The sequence below is a fragment of the Camellia sinensis genome, chromosome 7 (assembly GCF_055761805.1).
Source record: "Camellia sinensis isolate YWXY chromosome 7, ASM5576180v1, whole genome shotgun sequence".
Taxonomy (NCBI): domain Eukaryota; kingdom Viridiplantae; phylum Streptophyta; class Magnoliopsida; order Ericales; family Theaceae; genus Camellia; species Camellia sinensis.
Window position 1 is genome coordinate 32971527 of NC_138967.1, and position 22278 is coordinate 32993804.

The 22278-nt window shown below is 39.3% G+C and overlaps 1 protein-coding gene across 2 annotated transcripts in view; it reads left to right on the plus strand.

Annotated features, from left to right (window-relative positions):
* LOC114297450 (NAD(P)-linked oxidoreductase superfamily protein) overlaps positions 1–6512 on the plus strand; it is a 41559-nt gene extending 35047 nt beyond the window's left edge. For both annotated transcript variants that reach the window (XM_028241896.2, XM_028241889.2), the window contains 5 exons: positions 2575–2735; positions 2894–3011; positions 3602–3737; positions 4776–4954; positions 5976–6512. In XM_028241896.2, the coding sequence (XP_028097697.1) occupies positions 2575–2735; positions 2894–3011; positions 3602–3737; positions 4776–4954; positions 5976–6215 (834 nt within the window). In that variant the 3' untranslated portion in view covers positions 6216–6512. The remainder of the gene's footprint in view (positions 1–2574; positions 2736–2893; positions 3012–3601; positions 3738–4775; positions 4955–5975) is intronic.
* The last annotated feature ends 15766 nt before the right edge of the window (positions 6513–22278 follow it).

Consider the following 22278-nt stretch of genomic DNA (forward strand, 5'->3'; position numbering starts at 1 on the left):
ACCAAGTCGAGTGTGTGACACTCTGTCTTTAAGACAGATTCGCCCCGCTACGGTGCTTACGGTTGAATGGCGTCTATCTCCCAAGATACAATGATCTTCACAAATTTATAGAAGCACTTCAAATAAATTTGTTCGGCGAACCAAACCTATGTTCTAACTCTCTAAAAATTTATTCCTAAAAATTAGAATGAAGAATAATGCAAAAGTAGGGGAAAAAAAAAAACTGGACAGCAATGAGACCAATTTTTGACAGATTTTCGGGTGTCCTAGAACTGAAGGAAGTGGATCTATAAATAGGCACCAAGAGAGACCAAAATTCCGTCCCAACAGGTGCAAATAATTGCCGAACAGATGTGACAATGTTTGAACAGGTTTTGTTTGAAATTTTGATTCTGTCCGTTGTAAAGAACATGCTATCAAACAAAAGGATCCGTTGGTGGTGGTTATGCCTTTCAAACCTGTAGGAACTTTTTGAATTAAACTATTTGGAATATATATATATATATATATATTAAACTATTGAATATATATATATTAAACAAATTGAATAGTTTAATAAATAAAGTAAGAGGTACAAATTTTAGGAAACCACTTAAGGAATCTAAAATTTAGAATTAAATTAAATTCTCACAATAATTTTTTATTGAAAAAATTCAAAAGAATTTTATCTAAAAAATTAATGTTAAACCCAAAAACGACGTCATCTTCCCATTCACTTATAAATGGTTTTAATGTTCCGTCTTCACCGTGTGACTTGCCACGCAGCAAGGAACACGTCACCTCTTCGGACCCACCCCAAAAAGACGTTTGGGGCCCACATAAATTGGGCTAAAAAATATGCCTATATAAAACCATTTTCCAACATCAACAACAGTCTAATCTACAAGAGTTTATACACACCTTGTACCATAGCTCTAAACTCAGCTTTTGTACTCAATCTAGCCACCACATTTTGTTTCTTACTCCTCCAAGTAACAAGATTATCGCCCACAAAAGTATAATATCTTAATGTAGATCTCCTATCAGTACCCATCCTCCATCGCTAGTCCCTGAGTGTCTATCGGAACTAGTCAGGGTCCGTAATACCTAGTGCTTGAACTCTCCCATTAACATATCCCATCTTCCCCCTACTCTTCAAAAAAAGTGTCAGATACTGAGACCATGAAAGGTAATTCTAACCATTAAACAGAGCGGTGGTGATTTTGAGATTAGGGTTTATGTTCAGGTTTAGGTTCAGGTTCTCAGATATAGTAGTCATAACTGGACTGGAGCTCTCCCCTTTAGATGGATGAGAAGTAGTCGTGGATTCACTAGTTAAGTCAACCATAAGAACTTTGTAATTTTAATCTAAAAAACCTTGCACAAATCACAAGAATGTAAAGAGGAATGGAATGGGCTGGAACAAGCAAAATCACATACAGACCATTGTGGAAGCATAACAATCGGATTAATGGGTCATCTATGGACCAAAAAAATAAATCAAATACGGGAAAACGAACCTCTAATCAAAACAAGTGTTGAACTGTGTTCAAGAAAGTAGAGGGAAAGAAACTTGGGGCAATAGCAGATGGGCAGCCCTCAAACACTCACCCACAGGAGCCGAAATACATAAAGAGAGGCTAGGATAGCCCTTACAAGGGTCGACTAGGCCAGATGGGCCTTTGGTTGAAGCTGGAACAGGTCTGTGGGACCTTGGTTAGTTCCAACAAAGACTCAGGGACCAGCGATGGAGGATGGGTGGTGATAGGTGATGGCTGGTTGGTGGCAATGACTGTGTGGGTGACGGTTTTTAGGGTTTTGGTTCTGATACCATGTAATTTAAGATAATACAAAACTTGGATGATGATTATGATATCACTACCTTTTATATTAATCAATCAACTGTTACAAAAGGAAGCCCTAAGGCACTGATTAAGGAATCACCTTTTATATTAATTAATTGATTGACTGATTAAGGAATCACAATCAATCAATCACAACCTAATCTAAATAAGGAAACAAGGAAATATTCTAACAATAATTTCTTATAGTAGGCTGCAATTTAATCCAAGTTTTTGGCTCTGGCTCTGGCTCTGGCTTTGATAAAGCATGATAATTTCTTTACTATGTTTTCAGATATCTAACAAAACAAATTGAATGGTAGTATGTATTTTTCCAAGCAATCTTTGATTTTTAGCTTGCAAATGATTTGTAATTGTTAATTTGTAATAGAGACCTGCAATCCATCCTGGAATGACTTGCTTCATGAATTGTTATTGTTTCACATAAAATTCGTTTATCATTTTCTAAAATATATAATCCCAAACTGCTTCAATTAAAATTCTCACTGTGGATTTAAACAGTACTAGCTGTCTGAGATTTTCTTTTTTTTTTTTTTTTTTTTTTTTTTTTTTTTTGCTGACTTCATTTTGTGAATCTGAATGGCATGTTTTATCTTCGACATATGAAAGATTCTGAATTTTGTAGAAGTCAAAACACTCATTCTAATTATTAAAACCTAAAAGCTAAAAACCTTCAAATTCTTGTTTTGATACCAGAACACTGACATACTGCATCGTTTCCCTTTATGGTTAGGTTATTTTGGCTACGAAAGTTTGTGGATATTCTGAGCGATCAAGTTATATGCGTGACAATGCAAAGATTTTGCGGGTTGATGCTGCTAATATTAAAGAAAGTGTAGAGAAAAGCCTTAAGCGTCTCAACACTGATTACATTGATCTGTTGCAAATACATTGGTGAGAAAATCCTTATTGCTATTCCAAAAGCTTGAAGTGTTCAGAACACTTTTTTTCCTGATTGGCAATGCAGCTCAAGCTATACGAAGTTCACTGTTGTCAATTTTCTCTTTTGTTTTGTGGACATCTAAGAACATAATTTACTTTTCTGTTTTTAGGCCGGACCGGTATGTGGCATTGTTTGGTGAATTTTTTTATGATCCTTCAAAATGGAGGCCAAGTGTACCATTTGTAGAGCAGCTCAGGGCCCTTAAGGAACTCATTGATGAAGGAAAGGTAACAGTTTGTTAACTTGAATTTTATATCTGGCTTCTCTAGACTGTCAACCAACCAAATTGTTCAATTGCATTGTGAATGAAATGAACATGGAGGAATCAACTTACTAAACAGCTAAACCCTGTCCTATTGTAAACATGAAAGTCCTTAGTCTGCTTGACCTTTTTTTAAGTTTTCTTCGATAAGTCTGCATAACTTATAGACAGCCAGAATAGTGGTGTGTGAAACCACCCAAGTATTAGGCACAATGGCCATTGAATATGCAGAGCCCTGGATTGTCCTTAACCTGTAATTTTGTGATAATGATAAAAGTGTTATAATGAGTGCATAGAGCACATGTATATGTATGCCTGTTAAATAGAAGATATTTATGTATATATAAACAAGGTAGGCTGTCATATTCCATTGTTCCCATACGTATGAGACTAAAAAATTTCTACTTGTAACAAATATTGAATGAACTTTTAAAGTCGTGTAATTTTTTACGATTAAGATTATATTTACTGACATTGAGTCTAGCTGATTCTGGTGTCACTCCGTCCACTGTTGTTATTTCTGTAGTGATATTGAAGACATGGTGTTCTATTCAGGTACGCTACATTGGTGTTTCTAATGAAACTTCATATGGGGTGATGGAATTTGTTCACGCTGCAAAAGCTGAAGGATTGCCAAAGATTGTCAGCATCCAAAACAGCTACAGTCTGTTAGTTAGATGTAAATTTGAAGGTAAGCTCTTTGCCCTCAGTATCTTGTTTCACTTTAGTAGATATGTGAAGGGAAGTTGTTTTCTATCTGATTTTGTGCTTTAGTCATGACTGGTTAATTTGTCTGTTCAACTCTGTGCTTTACAATTGACAGGTAGACATATTTATTTCTTCCATCTATATCTGTGTATTTCACTAGAACATACTATTCCTTTTTGTTCTCCCAACTGGAAACTCCCATAGGCAAACAATTTCTCATAGTTGTTCCATGTAATTTAATGTCAATTATTCGACGTTCATGGCTGTCGTTTGAAGGAAACCTTTTTACTTTAGCAACCCAGCACAATCCTAGCAATGATTAGCATATTTTTTGGATTTAAAAAAAAAAAAAACAGAAAAAAAGAAAAAAAAAAGACTTTGGTTGATTGAATGTCTCTTATATGATCCATCTCGGTAACTGCCTACCATATTTCATCTATTCTCTTAAATTGGCCGCTACTGTTTAGTTTACAACAACATAGTTTAGGGACAGGTAGCATGACTCTCAATGACTAGATCTTTGGCAAACCATGATCGTTGATGACTTCCTTTACTTTGAAACATAAAACCATCGTGAACGGCATTAGTGCCAGCCTTAATAACTCTATGGTTGTGGATCAAATGGTGTGGTTGCCATTTTTGTTGTCACATGAATAAATTTTTTCATGATTTGTAACTTACAGATCGTGCCTGGAATTCAGGTTTGAACTTGCAGAAAACTTAATAGTAGATGTATCAGCTGTAATTATTAAAGTTACTCTGGATCTCTAAATTTAATATTGCATGACTAACAATAAAAATCTTCCCCCCCCCCCCTCACTCATAATTCAGTCCACTAATCTTTTGCAATTTTGAAACTTAAACTCAACATCCGAACAACATCTTGTCTAATTAAATGCACAATTCTAGCCATTGATAGCAGCTTTGAAGATAAAGAACTGAAGGCCACTATTTCATAAGTATGGATAAATTCAGTTTATTGTATTCAAAAGATTATGATTGTTAGTTTGATTCTTTGCAGTCGATCTTGTTGAGGTGTGCCACCCAAACAATTGCAATATTGGATTGCTAGCTTATTCCCCATTGGGTGGTGGATCACTGTCAGGAAAGTACATAGATATTGATTCTGAAGCTGCAAAAAGAGGAAGGCTTAACCTTTTCCCTGGCTACATGGAAAGATATAACAGATCTATTGCCAAGGTGCGTATTTTAGTTGTCATTTGAACATCCGTTAGTATTTGTGTATTCAAAAGTTGGTGTTAATATTAGAATTCACCCCACATAATGCACACATTAAACATAATTATTAGTATGATGACCTTCATAATTTGCATCTAGGACTCTTAGAGTTGAGCTAAACTTTGCAGAGATGCCTATGGGTCGCTTATGATTTTTTGTGTTACACTAACCAATTCACATTGATTTTTTTATTTCATTATTTTATTTTTGTGCTGGCCATTTTTTTTGATTTTACACTTTTGATCTTGTCCGACTTATCAATTAGTGGTGTTCTATGAAGTATGGGTACTTCGAAAAACATGTCGTACCCATACTGGGTACATATTGGCGTATGGTACCTATGGTACCTGGTATGATACTTCTATGTACATACGAAACATGTACTTAAATTTTTTCTTCTTAATTTTTTGGCGTACCCAGATATAACTAGTAGATACCTAAGCCATACTGTATCTCAGTTGAAATAATATTTTCTTCTACTACAGACATAAAAACTCCTTTCACTAGACTTCTTTTTTATTTTTTAGTTTTATACTTAGCATGATTTTGAAATTAAATTATGGTTTGCAAGTTATTTAATATATTAACATTTAATTTTGATTTATACATTTACTTTTGACATTAAATGTTAATTATAGGTTAGATCCTAACAAATTAGATCATTTAATTAATTTTTACATTACTCTAAATTAAAAATAAATATTTTTTTACAAGCGTACCAAGCTGTACCTATATTTTACTTTTTTTAGATTTTATCATGTTGACGTATCCATATCGTACCAATGCCCATGTTTCATAGGTGGTGTTATTTATCATATTATGCTGCGCACACACTCACTACGTTGGATTGGTAATTTTTGTTTTTCTCAGTTTCATTTTTTGTGGGTTACTTATAAGCTCCCATTGTTTGTATGTCTTAGCGAAAATCAACATTAGTGTTATTTCATTGTCCATGCTAATATTTGGTATTCTTGAATTCTAGGAAGCAACAATAAAATATATTGAAGTAGCCAAGAAACATGGACTAACTCTGGTTGAGTTAGCACTCGGATTTGCACGAGACCGTCCGTTTATGACGAGTTTAATCATTGGTGCGACATCGGTCATCCAATTAAAAGAGGACATCGATGCTGTTTTGACGACGGAGCGGCCTTTTCCACCTGAAGTCATGGCAGATGTAGAGACTGTTTTCAAGAGATACAAAGATCCAGCAATCCTTTAGGAATTAAAGAACAACATGCATTCTTTTTTTTTTCCCCTTCAATTCTATACAAAATTTGTATCAGGATGATAACCAATATGAGATTTGTACTTGCTGCATCCTGAAAATAGACGATTGATCTCTCATCGTCGACCTGCCCATATTCAAAAATAGGTAATGTCATACAAACAAGAACCGTATATAGAATGATGTAGTTGAGTAATGGGCTTGTCACAATTTATTGAAATGTGTATTGATTATAAAAACTGTTACCATCACTTCATTATGGTAAAAGATTATCATTTTCCTTTGAAAACATGTTAAGGTGTTAAGTCTCTATTTTTAAGGAATGTTATATTATTGGGTTAATTACTCAAAAGTCTAATTTGTAAGGTTGGTGCTCCATTATGGCCTGGTTTGGAATACATGAAAAAAGTCAAAAGGTTATTCAAAAAATTTGAAAGTTATCACTATTTATAAAAAAATATATATATAAAAAAAATTAATTTTACACTTAATTATTACAACGGGTATCTGTCTCTCCACAGACTTTGTTAACTTTTTTGGAAAAATTTCACAGGTGGGGTGCACAAACAACACAGTGTTGTTCGGCCTGTGGAGGTCTATCACGGGTCCCGTTTTGATAATCTGAACCGTTCAATGTGTAGAACTCGTTGAGTACTATATGCCTGTAAAAAATCATATTGATCGGATATCGCTAACTACATGATCAAATTAGTTTTGTATAAAAAATAGATGGTGTTATAGTTAACGGTTGACAAAAAAACTAATACGATCAGATAGCTATCGATATCCGATTAACTTAATTTTTTACAAGTATATAGTATTCGACGAGTTCTACACATCTACACATTGAACGGTTTCGATTAGCAAAACGGGACCCGTGGTGGGCCCCCATGGACCGAACAGCACCGTTCAATTCAAGCCTGAAAAGGAGGCAACCATTTCCTATCTCCTACTCAGCTAGGGGTGAGCAGCGGATATACCGATCCGTCAAAACCGACCGAACCGAACCGATTCGTCATATTTTGGACGGATTCGTGATGACAAGTGGACGGTTGCAGATTGATTTTCTCCAATCCGCCAATCTGGCGGACGGATGTCGAATTTGAGATTTCTTTGGCCGCAACCGAACCGCCAAACTGCGAACACCCCTAGTAATTTATAAGACTTTGTATTTTCAGTTTGTTTAAATATTCTGTTGAAAAAAAGTTTTCAACTTGAATATCTTTTTTAAATTGAAAAAAATAAACGTATTATTTATCTATATTTTTTGGTTTTTAAATCTATTTCTAAAAATAATAAATAGAAAATATGATATATAATGGTTGGTTTTTGTTTTCAAAAACAAATATAGATGTAACAACACAGAGACATGTAATCTCTACTACTACTGTGTTCATGTTTGTGATGGTTTGAATTGTTTTTATATTTTAAGAACCATAGATTGTAATACTTTATATAGATGAGGCATGCTGTAATTGTGGTATGTGGATGAGGCATGCAGTGATTGTGATATTCTAAAGTTTCAAACTTTCTTATTTTGGATGAGGCATGCAGTGATTGTAGTATTTTTTTAAGTCATTAACTGTAATACTTTCTTCTTTTTTTTAGAAAGTGCACAAGTTGAATTATGTTGACAATTTATAAAATTTTAAACCGCCAAACCGATTCACATCCATCTGCTAAACCGCCAATCCGCTCAATCCACATCCACCGGATTGGCGGACGGATGCGAATTGATTTTCTCCAATCCGCTAATCTGACGGACGAATGACGGATTGGAGGTTCAGTGGCCGCAACCAACCTGCGCCCACCCCTATACTCAGTCCACTACTTTGCCCAGACTGTACGGGCCGTATTGCCTCCTTCACTAAAACTTCTCCTATACACTTATTTATACAAATTTTTAACACACATTTTTTCTTAAAAGTCAAAAAGTTAATTCAAACATTCATCTTTTTTTCCTCAACTTTTTAGTTTAAAAAAACAAAAAATACACTTATTTAGGACATCGCAAACAACTCCTAAGTCTTCATTATTTGTAATTAATATGACCTCATGTTCAAAATATTTATATGTAAATTTTACCCTCATTAGAGGGCATAAGGAATTGAAAAGGCCTCAATTCATGCTAATAAAAAATTATTAAGTGTTTCAAGTGCATTACATAACAACATTCAGCGTGTTTGGTGTAAGTTTTTTGAATTAAGTTTTTTGAAAATTAAATTTTTTGATTTTCGTATTTTTTTGTTTTTAGTGAATGTTGTTAAAATTTTAAACATTTTTTTTACTTTTTTAAATGCACCTTACTTAGATGTATCTAAAAAATAAAAAATTTGTGAAAAAATATTTTTAAAAATTAATAAATACATAAAAATACAAAAAAATGTACTTAATTCTCGTATTTTTTTTATATTTTTGGTATTTAGTGAATTTTTAAAAAGTTTTTTTCAATTTTTTTTTTTACTTTTTAGATATATATATGTTAGGTATGTCTAAAAATTAAAAAAAATTGTTGAAAATATTTAAAAAATTCAATAAAAATAAAAAAACACAAAAAATAAGAAAGTAAATTTTTCTGAGAAGTGTTTTTAAAAAATGATAGCCAAGCATGCTGATTATGTTTCTACCAATTATAAATCTCCTAGAAATCATCTGACTATACTCCAAAAGCACTAGATAATTTCTCCTAATTCAAGTGGGTACTGTTGATATGATATTTCCTTTTGTTTTATTGTTTCAAAACTTAAAAATTTCATAACTTTTATTATACATATTTATTTTTAATAAAAATTATATTTTCAAAGTGTACACAATAGGAAACCAGACCAATATTGGATATAAAATTTTATAAAAATAAATATTATTTTTTTAGTTATACAAAACTTACAATTTCTCAGTTTGCGAAACTATCCAATAAACTAAGAAATTTCTCAATTTTTTCAGTATTAATTGGGAATATTATCAGTTTTTGATAAATTTCTCAATTTTTTTTCTAGTGTTAAAATTGATAATATTGTCAATTTTTTCATTTTTAAACCGATAATATTCTCAGTTTTGTACAGAAATGTTCCATGTAATTGTTTCGTCAACTAAGAAAATTTTCAATTTTATTAGTTTCGTAATTTAGATATTTCTCAATTTGTTTATATATGTTTATGTGTGAAAGAGATTTTATTTGTTTAAAATTTTAATTTATGATTAGAAATTAAGAATATTGTAAATTAACTTATTTTTTAATTTTTTAGACTAAGAAGCTTCTTCACACTAAAACATTTTTCAAATATATAAATTTCGTAGTTGCAAATCTTTTTTTTCTTTTTTCTTTTTCTTTTTTTTTTGGATCAAATTTATAGTTTTTTTAGTATAATTCCTCATTTTAAGTATGATTTTTTTTTTTTTTAACTTTACATGAAATTTTCTCTTAATTAACTCAACTCACTCCGTATATTTTATATAAAAAAATTAGACCAAGTAAATGTTATTGGCTAAGTAAGTTAAGAAAACTTACTATTAAAAATTGTAAATTTATAATATATATATATTTATTTATTTATATAATTTACATTTAATATTAGTCTAATTTGATAAATTTCATTGGATTGATTCCAGAAATATAAATTTTATCAAAAATAAATATATATTGTAAAAATTATGATATTTTAAAATTTTAAAAATCGAAATAAATGGCACATCGCTATGCTCTTTTATAAACTATTACAAATGACAAAGAAATATTGTTTGAATGGTAATTTCGTCTATTAAAAATTATGAGACTTGAATGAGTAAAAAATCTTATAGAGGACTTACAAAATCAAACTTGGGTAAATTACATTGACACCCCTTGAGATTTGGATTTAATACAAAATTCCCCTCTATATTTTAAAAATTACACTGCACTCCTTGTCAATGTTAGTCTTCTAACAGAAGTGACAAAAAATACATAATGACCACAATACCCCATACTAACACTGTAAAATTACTATATTGACCTGTACCGATTACCTTCTTTCATCTTTCTCATTTTCCCTCATCACCTCCATCCAAGTTCCAACCAACCCCCCATCAACCCCGATGGCGGCACCTTTACAACTACAGGCACAGAGCACTACCAATCCTCAACTCCAATCAACAACTGTAATCCTCATCACAAACATCATGACATTTCTTTCTCTATAACACCCATAGCAATGTGATGCACCATTATGGCCCCAATTAAGAGACTAAAGTTGTTGCAGACCACTAATAGCACAGAACCACCACCAATACTACTGATTTTTGTTGGGGTTGATTTGTTGTAGACTAATTATAGTACAGAGCTTATTAGTTTATATCATATCTAGAATCAAAACAAGAATCTTGTATCAAAGATAAAATGGGTTGATTTTATGGAAGTCCTTATAGACACCCCATTTTTGACCATTCTCAAGACTTGGACGTCATCGTTTGAACACTCGGTGATCATTCATATTCGTGTTCATTTTGAGATCCCGAAGGACTCGGCTACGCGCCTTGCCTTAGGATCTCTCGACTTGACTGTTTTGTGCTTGGTTGTGGACCAAGGACTTGTGATTTTTGCACTTGAGGGTAGGAAGTGGCTTTTTTAGCCATCCCTTAAACCCACCGGCCGTGGCATGAAGCCACCGGCCTTGCTTTCTGTCTACCGACCAATTGTTTGGTTGGTCGGCCATTTATTTGGCCGATTGTCTCTTTTTCTGGCCGGTGCCTCCTTTTTGCCTTTTTCAGGTATTGTGCATGCCAGCTGTGCCAGCTGGAGTGCACGGACCTTGTCCTCCATACACGTGTATGGAGGACTTGCATCCTTTGCACCCTTTTACTCTTAGCTTCTTGAAGAAGCTTAGACCCTTTGTCTTAGCTTCCTCCAGGAGGTTGAACCCTTTGTCTTAGCTTCCCCAAGAAGCTTGGACCTTTGGTCTAGCTTCTTGAAGAAGCTTGACCTCTTTACCTTAGCTTCTCTAAGAAGCTTTGGTCCTTGTTTTGTTCTAAAAAAGGAGGCCTCTCCTTCCATTAGAGAGGTTCAGCAAATCAGACATATATATCTCATATATCACTCTCTCTCTATATATCTTCCTCTCTCTCTACATTTGTGTGTGTTAGAGTGTCCAAAAGGGTGTTTTGTTCTTAGTTTTGCACTAAAACACCTAGTGTTACACCATACTTCGGTTTTGGAGGTGTTGAGAGTTTGTTCTTGGAGTTTTGAGTGGGTTTTGATCAGAAGGAGAGGGCTGGAGTTGCTGTTCTTGAAGTGTTCTTCAAGGGTGAGCAATATTGCTTTATATTCCTCATTCTTGCACTAGCTTTTAACCTATCTTACATGCTGTTTTAAGCTTAGTGTATAACTAATAAAAGTTCTAATTTTTCATGTTTAAGATGTTTCATTAAAGTCATGTTGGCATTTGGGTTGTCCTCCCCCTCTTAGGCCTTGTTTGGCCCTTTTTGTGCCTTCTTTGTTCGAGCTTTGGAACTTTCGTATATTGGCCTTCTCACCACTGAAATCTAGAGGATTTTCAGCGGTGGTGAAGGAGTTTTGAGGCCTTGCATAGGGGAGGGACACCCCTCTCCCCTTATGTCTCATATGCTTGTGTTTTTGGCTCATAAAGGTAGCATGCATGTTTAGTTGGTTTTAGCTCCATCTCAGAGGCTTTTGGGTGTTATTTGGTCATATTATGCCTCCGTTTTTGGTCGGATTGATAGTCCATTGCATGCATCATACACTTGCTTTGTAATCCTCTTTATTGTCATAACATGCGTCTTGTCTTTTGACCACCATGTTCACATGTTTTGGCTTAGCTTTGTAAAGTTTTTAGTCACGTTTTACCATGCTTGAGGTCTAACTTTGGTTGTCTTAGCCATGTTTCCCATGCTTTGTATAGCTTCTTTGCATTCTAGCTTGTAGGCTTTGAGTGTGTGAGTCATGAGCATGCTTTGCTTGAGCCATTTCAGTGATTTGGAATCACTTATCATGTTATTTCAGTCTATGTTTTATGCTTATATACTTGCATCTACCACCCTTTCAACGTCTTGAAGAGTTGTGGTCTTATGCTCCATGTTTGGGCCATTGTGCATGCCTTTTTGTTTAAGTCATTTAGATGCCATCTAAGTGGATTTTGGGGGACATTTTGGCATATTATAACTCTGTTTTTCATCACATAATCCATGCCATGTTTGGTTGTGATAGTTATAGTAGAATGCTCCCTTTTGTGGCCTTAAATGCCCTTTGTTTTGGGCCCATTTCTTAGCATGTTTTGACCCCATCCAATGTATGTCCTAGCCTTATTTTGGTCTACCTTAGGACTGATTTAAGTCATTTTGGCTCTTTGAGGCTTGGTTGGTATGACCATGGCTTGAACCATTTTGTTAGCCTCAAGTTTTGGCCTTCATTGCATACCTTACTTGCATGGTTTGGGTGATTTGGCATCATCCCTTGCACATTTTCAGAAATTTTCATGCTTGCCATTTGTCCATGCTAGTCTCTTTTGAATGTGTTTAAAAGTTCCCTCTTCATGTTTAGGTGATAGGCTAATTAGCATGCTTGTTTGCTTTACATTTTGGTGCCTTCACCCATCACTTTTGGCCACTGTTTATGGCAAGGCTGAGGTCTGCCCTTTGTGGTTTAAGTCCACCATTGCATGTTTGTTGCGTATTGGTTGCATATTTGGTTCATTGTGTGTTGTCACATGCTAGTTCCATTACATATTTTTCCATGTTTGCTACATTGCATTTTGCATGCTTGACATATTGCACATTTGCATGTTTAGTTTGCATTACATTTGGCATGCTCTGCTAACTTAGCCTCATGTTGCATACTTGAGCCATTTTACATATTTGAGCCATATCGCATACATACATTGCATTGTTCTTGGTTTGGGGTGTTAAACTAAACATGAGGAATAAGGTGTGTTCGTACTTAAAGTGACAAAACACGTCTCAATCCTCAGTCGCCGACGCCCTTGATCTCAAAATGATAGGGCGTGAAGCATTCATTTGTTTTGTTGCATGCATTTACATTGATTTGCAAACTTGGTACCTTTGGCCATCATGCGTCGAAATGCGTGATTGGTGGCCCGAGTACCGAGGGCCACACTCCCTTGAGATCATAGCATGATAGGAAGGGTGGCTATGCACATACTATCTTGAAAATTCCATGCCATGCACTGTCTGTCCTCTGTTGCAGCAAAACCAGTATTCTACAGAAAGAAATGGTCGGCCGTCCACATTCACTACCGACCGACCATCACTGTCAAGCTGGTGATCCAATCTTTGGCTGATGGCCACATTTTCATGGCCGGTAATGTTCTATCTTGGCCGGTGGCATCCCAAAGTGTGCAAGGAGTGTTTCAGAAGCATCACAAATGTTTTCATGGTTCTCAGAGGTGCAGAATAGTGTAAATAGAGGCAACAGTGGCATGGCGACGGGTTTCCGAGCGAGGCGAATCGAGCATGCATCATCCAAGCATTCCAAGGCGGAGCTGCGGCGGCCTCTTTACTGCTTTAGTTGACTAGTTAATTTGTTAATTAGTTAAGTGGTTGCGTAATATTTAATTAGCTTGTTAGTTAATTAAGTTTGTATTATTCTTTCAGACCCTCCGAGCGAGGGCAATTGTGTAATAAGTGTGCGTGAGTGTGTGTATGTCTTCCAACCCCACGTCTTTCTCCCTTTTATTTACTAGCTTATGATGGTTAGATTAGGGCCTGTTTCAATTAGCATACTTATGCTTGCATGTTTGCATCTATTCATCTGTCCTGCATGCACCGGGCTCGGCGCATCATGCTGACTGCATTGTATTTCAATTCCAAATTGAATACATGTTATCTATTGCATCTCATATGCCATCTTAGAGTAGCCGAGCCTATCTTAAGTTGCCTTTTTGCATGTGTTGCATTAGGCATCTCAGCATAACTAAGATCATGCATTGATTACTAACTAGTTTTTGTTTTGGCTCGGAGTACTCGGTAAGTGTTTATGTTTTAGTATCCTTGCATGCGTGTGAGTGATTGCCATGATAGCATGCTTACCATGAGGCTATATGCTTATGTGATATAACTGCCTGAATGCCTGTGGGTGAAGGTTGGGTTGCTTGAGTTGGAATAATTCGTCGAAACCCGTGTTTTAGCCTACTTGCAAGTAGCAAACTTCAATCTATTTTTCGAAACAAACGGATATACGATGCTTTGTTCCAACTTAGGCAATCTAGTCTGTAATTGTTTTGCTGTGCGCATCACGTAATAATTCTAGGCTAATAAACCGGAAAAAGAGCACATAATGTTTTCAAAAATCGATATCATGGTTAGTAAAAGCCGATCATTGATCGGGCGAGCGGGGGTGCTCATAGCTGACCTTCCCCAATCGTACCCAAGTTCCTGAGCCGAGGCAACTTTGGTGATGAGGGACACGTGGCCTTAGGCAACAAGTTAGGGTTTTCTAAATTTCCTAAAAATAAATATTTAGGTGGCGACTCTGTATCTGGCAAACCAGTCCATGTTTGACACTTTTTCCTTAAAAATCTGTTTTCCAAAACGATTTGCCGGATTTAGACTCTTTGGTGATTTATCAGTCTTGCATTGCACACTGCGAGTCCAGATTAAGAACCGTGACTATTTGAGTCCGTACTGTAGCATGAGGCCCACGGGCGCGTCTACAGTTTCTGGCGACTCTGCTGGGGATTTAGAAAACTTGACTCGAACTCATGATATCTTGTTTTGATTACACTTATGTGTTTCTTTGCATTGCATTTGCATTTGTGCGCCTAGGATACCGTGTTTGTCGTCTGCTATTCCTGAGCGGTTTGCCGGAGGCTCGCTTCGAGAAGCGTGCCATAAGGCTGACCGGTTACAGGCTCTGCCACGATGGGAACACAAACCTCGGTTTTACCGGGGCACCCTTTTGACTATTCGACCTAGTGCATATTCGGAATCCATAGTGACCATTCCAAGCTAGAACAGGTTGCTTACCCGATTATAGGTTGTTTGAAGCCGCTGCATGCGTAATGAAACCCTAGTTCCTGACAAAATAGGACAGGAAAACCCTACCCCAACATAGGGGTGTTTTGGCTCTCACTTGTTTGTTATGTGCTTTTAGAGTGTGTTTCTACAGGAACGCACGTATCAGTTTACAAGTTTGGGTATCAGGCCTAAGGGCACCAGTATCGGTATTTTGGAAATCAGTCATCTGCGGGTATCAGATTCAGATTTGGGGGCAGTAATTTGGAAACACCGATCAATGTTTGGGAACAGTATATTCAGCTTATCAACTGCGTGTTGTTATACCCAACTGTGTGTTGTGTTTATTTAAGCCGTTATGCTGTCCGTTTTCAGGTTGTTTATTTCCTTATTATTGCTTTATTTATCTTTTTGCTAGGTAGTTTAGCACAATTGCTTCCGACCAAGCAGATATTCCCCAAGCACTCTGGACTAGAGGTCGTCAACTCTATCGATCTGAGGATTTGGTAGATGGACAACCAGTGTTCTATTCTTTACCCCCGGTTGCTAGGCAAAGATCGAGAAAACGCAGTATATCGGTACCGAGATTGCCAGATCAGTGGTCATTGAACAGTCGGGTTGAGATTTCCGAGTCTATTACAGAGGCAAATACACCGGCAGTTCAGATAAATCAGGGCAGTATGTCAGGGATGGAAGACATGGTACGCCAGCTATAGGAGAGCATGAAAGCCATGCAGGAGGACGCTGTTCGTCAAGCAGAATTTGCCAAACAGCAGGCTGTTGTTATGGCCCAACAAGCAGAGCTAATTACCCGGTTATAGCAGCAAACTGGAGCATCCACTTCACACCAGGCTCCTCCCCCAACAAGAGTCCTAATACTTGAGGAGACGGCGAATGTTCAGAATGCCCAAGAGGATACAGACATCCCAACGGGGCCAGCTCTGCCCCCGATTCTACCTCAACTATCTAAGGCACCCACGCCTATTAATCAACCAGAGTCTCCCTTTGAGTTCGAGGTGGACCCTATAGCGTTGAAGTTGAGCAAGCTTGAAAGGTTGTTCAAGAAGTCCTAAGGGGTAAAGTCCATCCCAGATATTGAGGACGGGTATACCGACACGGCTGTGACGCTGCCAGATCGGTTCAAGATGCCACAAATTGACCGCTTTGACAGGTCCGGGGATCCCATGGTGTATCTACGTTTGTTTTCGGACATACTAAGGCCGATGGGCCTCACTAGACTACAGAAGCTTTCATTGTTTGGCCGGACCCTGTCGGGTGTAGCGACCATCTGGTACGCAAAATTGGAAGACGTTGTCAAGCGGAATTGGGATGAGATGGCCGAGGCTTTCATTGCACAGTACTCCTATAACACGCAAATCGAGATTATAACCCGTGATCTCGAGACAACAAGGCAGGAGCCTAAGGAGAGCTTTTTTGAGTTCGTAACTCAGTGGAGGGCCAAGGCCTCAATGATGACCCTAAGGCCCACTGATAAAGATCAAATTTGGATGATTGTGTGCAATCTCCAGCCTAAGCTTATGCAAAAAATGATTGTCCTCCCCTTCCCCACCTTTTCAGATCTGCACGAGATAGGGGTACAAATCGAGGATGCTTTGAAACAGGGCTTGATTGACAATGACAGAGAGCAGCCCAGGAGAACCTTCAACAACCGCAGTATGAATGCAGGCACAAGCAGTGGTGCAGCTGCCAGATCTCAGGAAGTAAGCATGGTCACCGCCAACACCCCAAGAACCTTTGCAGCTACGCCATTTACCGGTGCGTCCGATAGTAGTTCGTAAACAGCCAGATACCCACCCAAAAGCCAAAGAACCTTTGCTCCACTATATATGCCCCTGTCCAAAGCTCTGGGGGTTTTAATCAGAAAAGGACACTTGAAGCCCCTAAAGCCGCGGCCATTGCCAAAAAAACTCCCCCTTCCCATAACCCAACCAAATATTGCTCATTTCACCAACAGCATGGTCATGACACCGACCAGTGCTTCCGATTACGCCATGAGATTCAGGATCTCGTTGATAATGAGGTGATCGTACCTCCAAAGAAACCCAATGTCACAACCAACCCTCTCCCATCACACAACCAAGCTCTACCTCCCAAACGCATCAACTTTATCCATATCGGGGTTACGGCATACGACCCCAGCATATACATCACTTCTTCCAATCTACCCAAGCCGGAGGTGCTCCTTCCTGACGGCACTAACTTGTGCATGTTGGACATCTCCAGAACCCAACCCGAACCAATGATGGTGACTGTCGAAGATAGAACAGGGGAGACTTCAGTGGAGAATGGGATTGTTGAGTCAGAATCTGAGAAATCTGGGAGTTTTGCTGAGGAGGTATACAGTCCGAGTGGCTACATTCTGTCAGTAGGCCAGGTTGGGCCAAATCTGGAATTACCGGCAGGGGCAGAGCTTTGTGTGATACAGGAGGATGGATTTGGTCAGAGGATAGATGACTTGGCGGCTGTGGAGGGGCATTTTGCTAACCTCTAGTTTTTCAATGAACAAGATCCAGAGGGCGTGGCAGTCAACTGGTCTGATTTTGAAGAGTCAGCAGAGGTTACCGGGTGGCTTGATGACCTACCGGACGTTGTTGAAGAATCTCAGTTGGAACAGGGCCCGACAGGGGCAAAGACATCAATTGTGGCCGGAAGGCCCGAAGATTAGAATACATCACCGGAGAGCGCCGGTGCCAAGAATTTCGCTCAGAATCTGGGCATTTTGGATACAGGGAATTTTGAACAGCAGACTACATTGACGCAGCTAGACAGGAAAGAAGTGAAGACTCTGAGAGAACCAGGAAAGCCAAAGCCCCTGTGGGGACTGAAAGTGCTGTATGCACAGGAACAGAGGGTGTTACGAATGCGTGGACAGAAAGTACCATGAGTACAAGGACAGTGGTAACGAAGCCAGACAGGTGTCTGTTGGCTGCCGATGGAATATGGTGGGAGGACGATGATCTATGTCTTACCCACACAGATGAGGACTGGGGGAGCAATCAACCAGACGATACCTGGTACATCGGCAAAGTCAATCATATGACTAGGAGCGGGCGGTATTTTAAGCCCCCGCATTTAGACCAACCAGAAGCGTCCAGGAAAGACAAGGAGGCCGAGAAACAAAAAAGAGAAGCAACTCTAAGAAGAGGTTGTACTGAAGCAGCTAAAAAAGATACAAGCAGACATCTCCATCTGGGGACTGCTTATGGCTTCGCGAGTATATAGACAGGCCGTCCTATCAGCAATGCATAAGGCCAAGCTCTTAATAGAAACCACGCCGGAACAACTGGTGGGATTGGTCTTTTCAGGAGGAGCTTCCCCGATGTTGACCTTCTCCGACAAAGAATTGCCACCCGAGGGTGCGAATCACAACAAGCCACTCTACATCTCTGTGGAGTGTAAGAACAAATGGATACCGGTGGTTCTTGTTGATACCGGATCCGCCATCAACGTGTGCCCAGCGAGGACAGCCTAGGCAATCGGATTGAAACCCGCAGACTTTGCGCCAACCACCCAGGTGATAAGGGCGTATGATAACACAAGTAGAGAGATGAAGGGGACCGTGCAAATTCAAACCAAGGTTGGTCCGGGACAACATGAGATAGACTTTCACGTCCTGGAAGTTCCTGTAACCTTCAATCTACTTTTGGGGCGGCCGTGGTTGCACCAGGTAAAGGCAATTTCGTCCACCTTGCACCAGATGTTGAAGTATCCCCATGGGAAGGGGGTGACCGTTGTTTTCAGAAATTCGTCGATCCATCCACCGCCAGAAGTATCTACGCCGGTTTTGGAAATCGAACATGGTATGAAGGATGTGTTCTTGTCGGGTTTTACCTTAGCCGAGGCTTGGGTTGTGCAGAACATCATGGCTGTTAATGAGGGGGTCTATGTTAGTGCTCAATCAGTATACCTCATGAACAAGCTCCAACACATCCCCGGGATGGGATTAGAGAAGAGTGGCCGGAAGGGCGTTGCAGCATTGGCTGAAGTGCCACACAACCCATATACCTTTGGCTTGGGTTATCTCCCCACCAAAGAGGATTGGGTGAGAAAAGGTAAGGAAATGGCTGGGAGAGCTAGAGCGAAGTAGGCAGGGAAGCCTTTTGAGTTGATGCACCGGCCCATTCAGGGTACCCTAAACGGACGCTTCGTCCGGGAAGGGGAGGATTTTCCGTTCTGCGGCTTCCCAGAGCCATGGTTGAATGCGGAGAGGAAACACATGCTAGGTTTCGAGATTTTCTTCGACCTGCCGTTATCTGGGGATGATGTTGTGGAGGAGTAGATAGACCCATCAGCTGAGGTTGAGCAGTGTAAAAGTGTGGATTCTGAGAGCACTGAAATTGAAATAGGGGTAGCGCTAGCTTGTCTACTTTCAGATCCTCCGATCGAACAGGAGTGCTTGGGGGTAACTTCTCGATGTCTGTGATCGGGAATGAAACGGCTGCGGGCCTACCATGAAATATTTTGGATGCATCCATCGCACCCTTTCTCATCTGGGAGTACGAGGAGGGATTTTTGTCAGGCAGCACCGGGTCACGTAGTAAGCCAGAATCTGATTCCATCGAATCTGTTGAGTCGGAATCAAGTTCCAGCTCGTTTGAGTCTGAGTCCGATAATCCTGGGGGTGATAACCTGGATACCACAGTCCTGTCCAGGTCGTTTTTTTCTTTCTCTTTTGAGTCTGTTGTAACAGAAGAATCAGACGATTTGGAAATGCTTAATGAGAATGGAATGGATGTGATTTCTGAGTACTTTTCTGTGCCATTGATTTATTGTATTAATCAGGACTTTCAAAATTTTGATGAAAATGACGAGGAAGAAATTCCTCCGATTTTGCAACGCTTAATTGATCAAGAGCAGGAAAGATTTGTTAAACCTTTAGTTGATGAAATCACTACTGTTAATGTTGGTACTGAGGAGGACCGGCGGCTGGTCTAGATCGAGTCCACGTTGTCTTCGGAGGAACGCGAGCGCTTAGTCGCTTTATTAAAAGATTTCAAAGATGTTTTCACATGGTCCTACGAAGACATGCCTGGAATCGATCCTGAGATTGTACAGCACCGGATCCCTCTTGACCCAGAGGCTCGACCCATTAAACAGAAACTCAGAAGGATCCACCTGGACTGGGCCCTCAAGATTAAAGAAGAGGTCACCAAGCAAATCGACGCAGGGTTCCTGCTGGTATTCGAATACCAACTTGGTTGGCCAACATTGTTTCTGTGCCAAAGAAGGATGGCAGAATTCGGGTATGCGTGGATTTCAGGGATTTGAACGGAGCCAGTCTGAAGGACGACTTTTCTTTGCCGCATATTGATGAGTTAGTGGACTTTACAGCGGGGCATGCTTTGCTTTCGTTCATGGATGGATTCTCAGGCTATAATCAGATAGTGATGGCACCTGAAGACTAGGAGAAGACTGCTTTCACCACCCCGTGGGGACTTACTGTTACAGGGTGATACCATTTGGGTTGAAGAACGCTGGAGCTACATATCAACGGGCCGCGACCACAATATTGCATGACATGATCCACAAAGAGGTTGAGGTGTATGTGGATGACATGATTGTCAAGTCCAAAGAAAGAGAGGGCCACTACACCGCCTTGCAAAAGTTCTTCCAAAGGATCAGAGAATTTCAGTTGCAGCTGAATCCTCAGAAGTGTACGTTCGGTGTCACAGCAAGGAAAATGTTGGGGTTTCTGATTACACAGAGAGGCATCGAAGTCGACCCTTCTAAAATCAAGGCCATCTTAGAAATGCCACCACCAAGGACTGAAAAGGAGGCGCGAGGCTTTATGGGTAAAGTGCAATTCATAAGATGGTTTATCTCAAAATTAACCTTGACTTGTGAACCACTTTTTGATCTCCTAAAGAAAGGAAAGAAGTTCCAATGGGACGGCCGATGCCAAGCTGCTTTTGAACAGATCAAAGAATACTTACAGAACCCACCCGTGTTGTCACCGCCCGAGCTGGGAAAACCGTTGATTTTGTATCTTTCAATAACTGAGACTACGATGGGCTGCATGCTAGCATAGGAGTCTGAGGACAAGGTGGAGAAAGTTATCTACTATATGAGCAAGAAAATGCTGGATTACGAGACCCGCTACACTCCGTTAGAGAAGGCTTGTCTGGCCTTGGTATGGGCTACCAAGAAGCTGCGGCACTACCTGTTAGCTCACTCTGTAATGTTGGTTTCAAGATTAGATCCCATCAAGTATCTCTTCGAGAAATCGGCGCTTACGGGTAGGCTAGCTCGCTGATTGCTTTTGTTTTCCAAATTCGATCTGAAATATGTGACACGCAAGTCAGTCAAGGGAAGAACGGTAGCAAAGTTCTTAGCCGATCATCCAGTGGAAGGAGGTGAAGCAGTTGAGTACTTATTCCCAGATGAGGCCATTTTGCATATTGAAGACGAAACTTGGACGATGTACTTCGACGGAGCGTCAAACCAATACGGGTATGGGATAGGGGTGTTACTGATAGCACTCGACAATTCCTGTATTCCTCTAGCCTTCAAACTCTGATTCAAAGTCTCGAACAACGAAGCAGAGTATGAAGCATGCATTGCTGGTTTAGAGCGGCCTTGGAACTAGGAGCAAGACGATTGGACGTCATTGGGGACTCGAACCTTATTGTATCCCAAGCTAAGGGGGATTGGAAAGTCAAAGAGGAAAAGATGATAATGTACCACCAGACCTTGGACCTGCTGATTCCTCGGTTTGAGAAGCTAAACTTCACTCATCTACTAAGAGAAAACAATAGGTTTGCAGATTCACTAGCAACTCTATCTTCCATGATAGACATCCCTTCTGGAGTCCGGATACGTCCGATCATTATTGACCAGAAGTTTGCACTGGCCTACGAGTCGATTGCCGCCATAGAAGAAGTTCAAGATGAGAACCCCTGGTATTACAATATTTGGAACTTCTTGGAGAAAGAAGCATACCCACCAGGGGCAATGCCAAGGATAAAAGGGCGATCAGAAGAATGGTCGTTCAGTTCATCATCTGCGGGGGTAAATTATACAAGAGAGGTCATCTGGAAATGCATAAGTTGTGCGTCAATGCCGAAGAATCAAAGCGCCT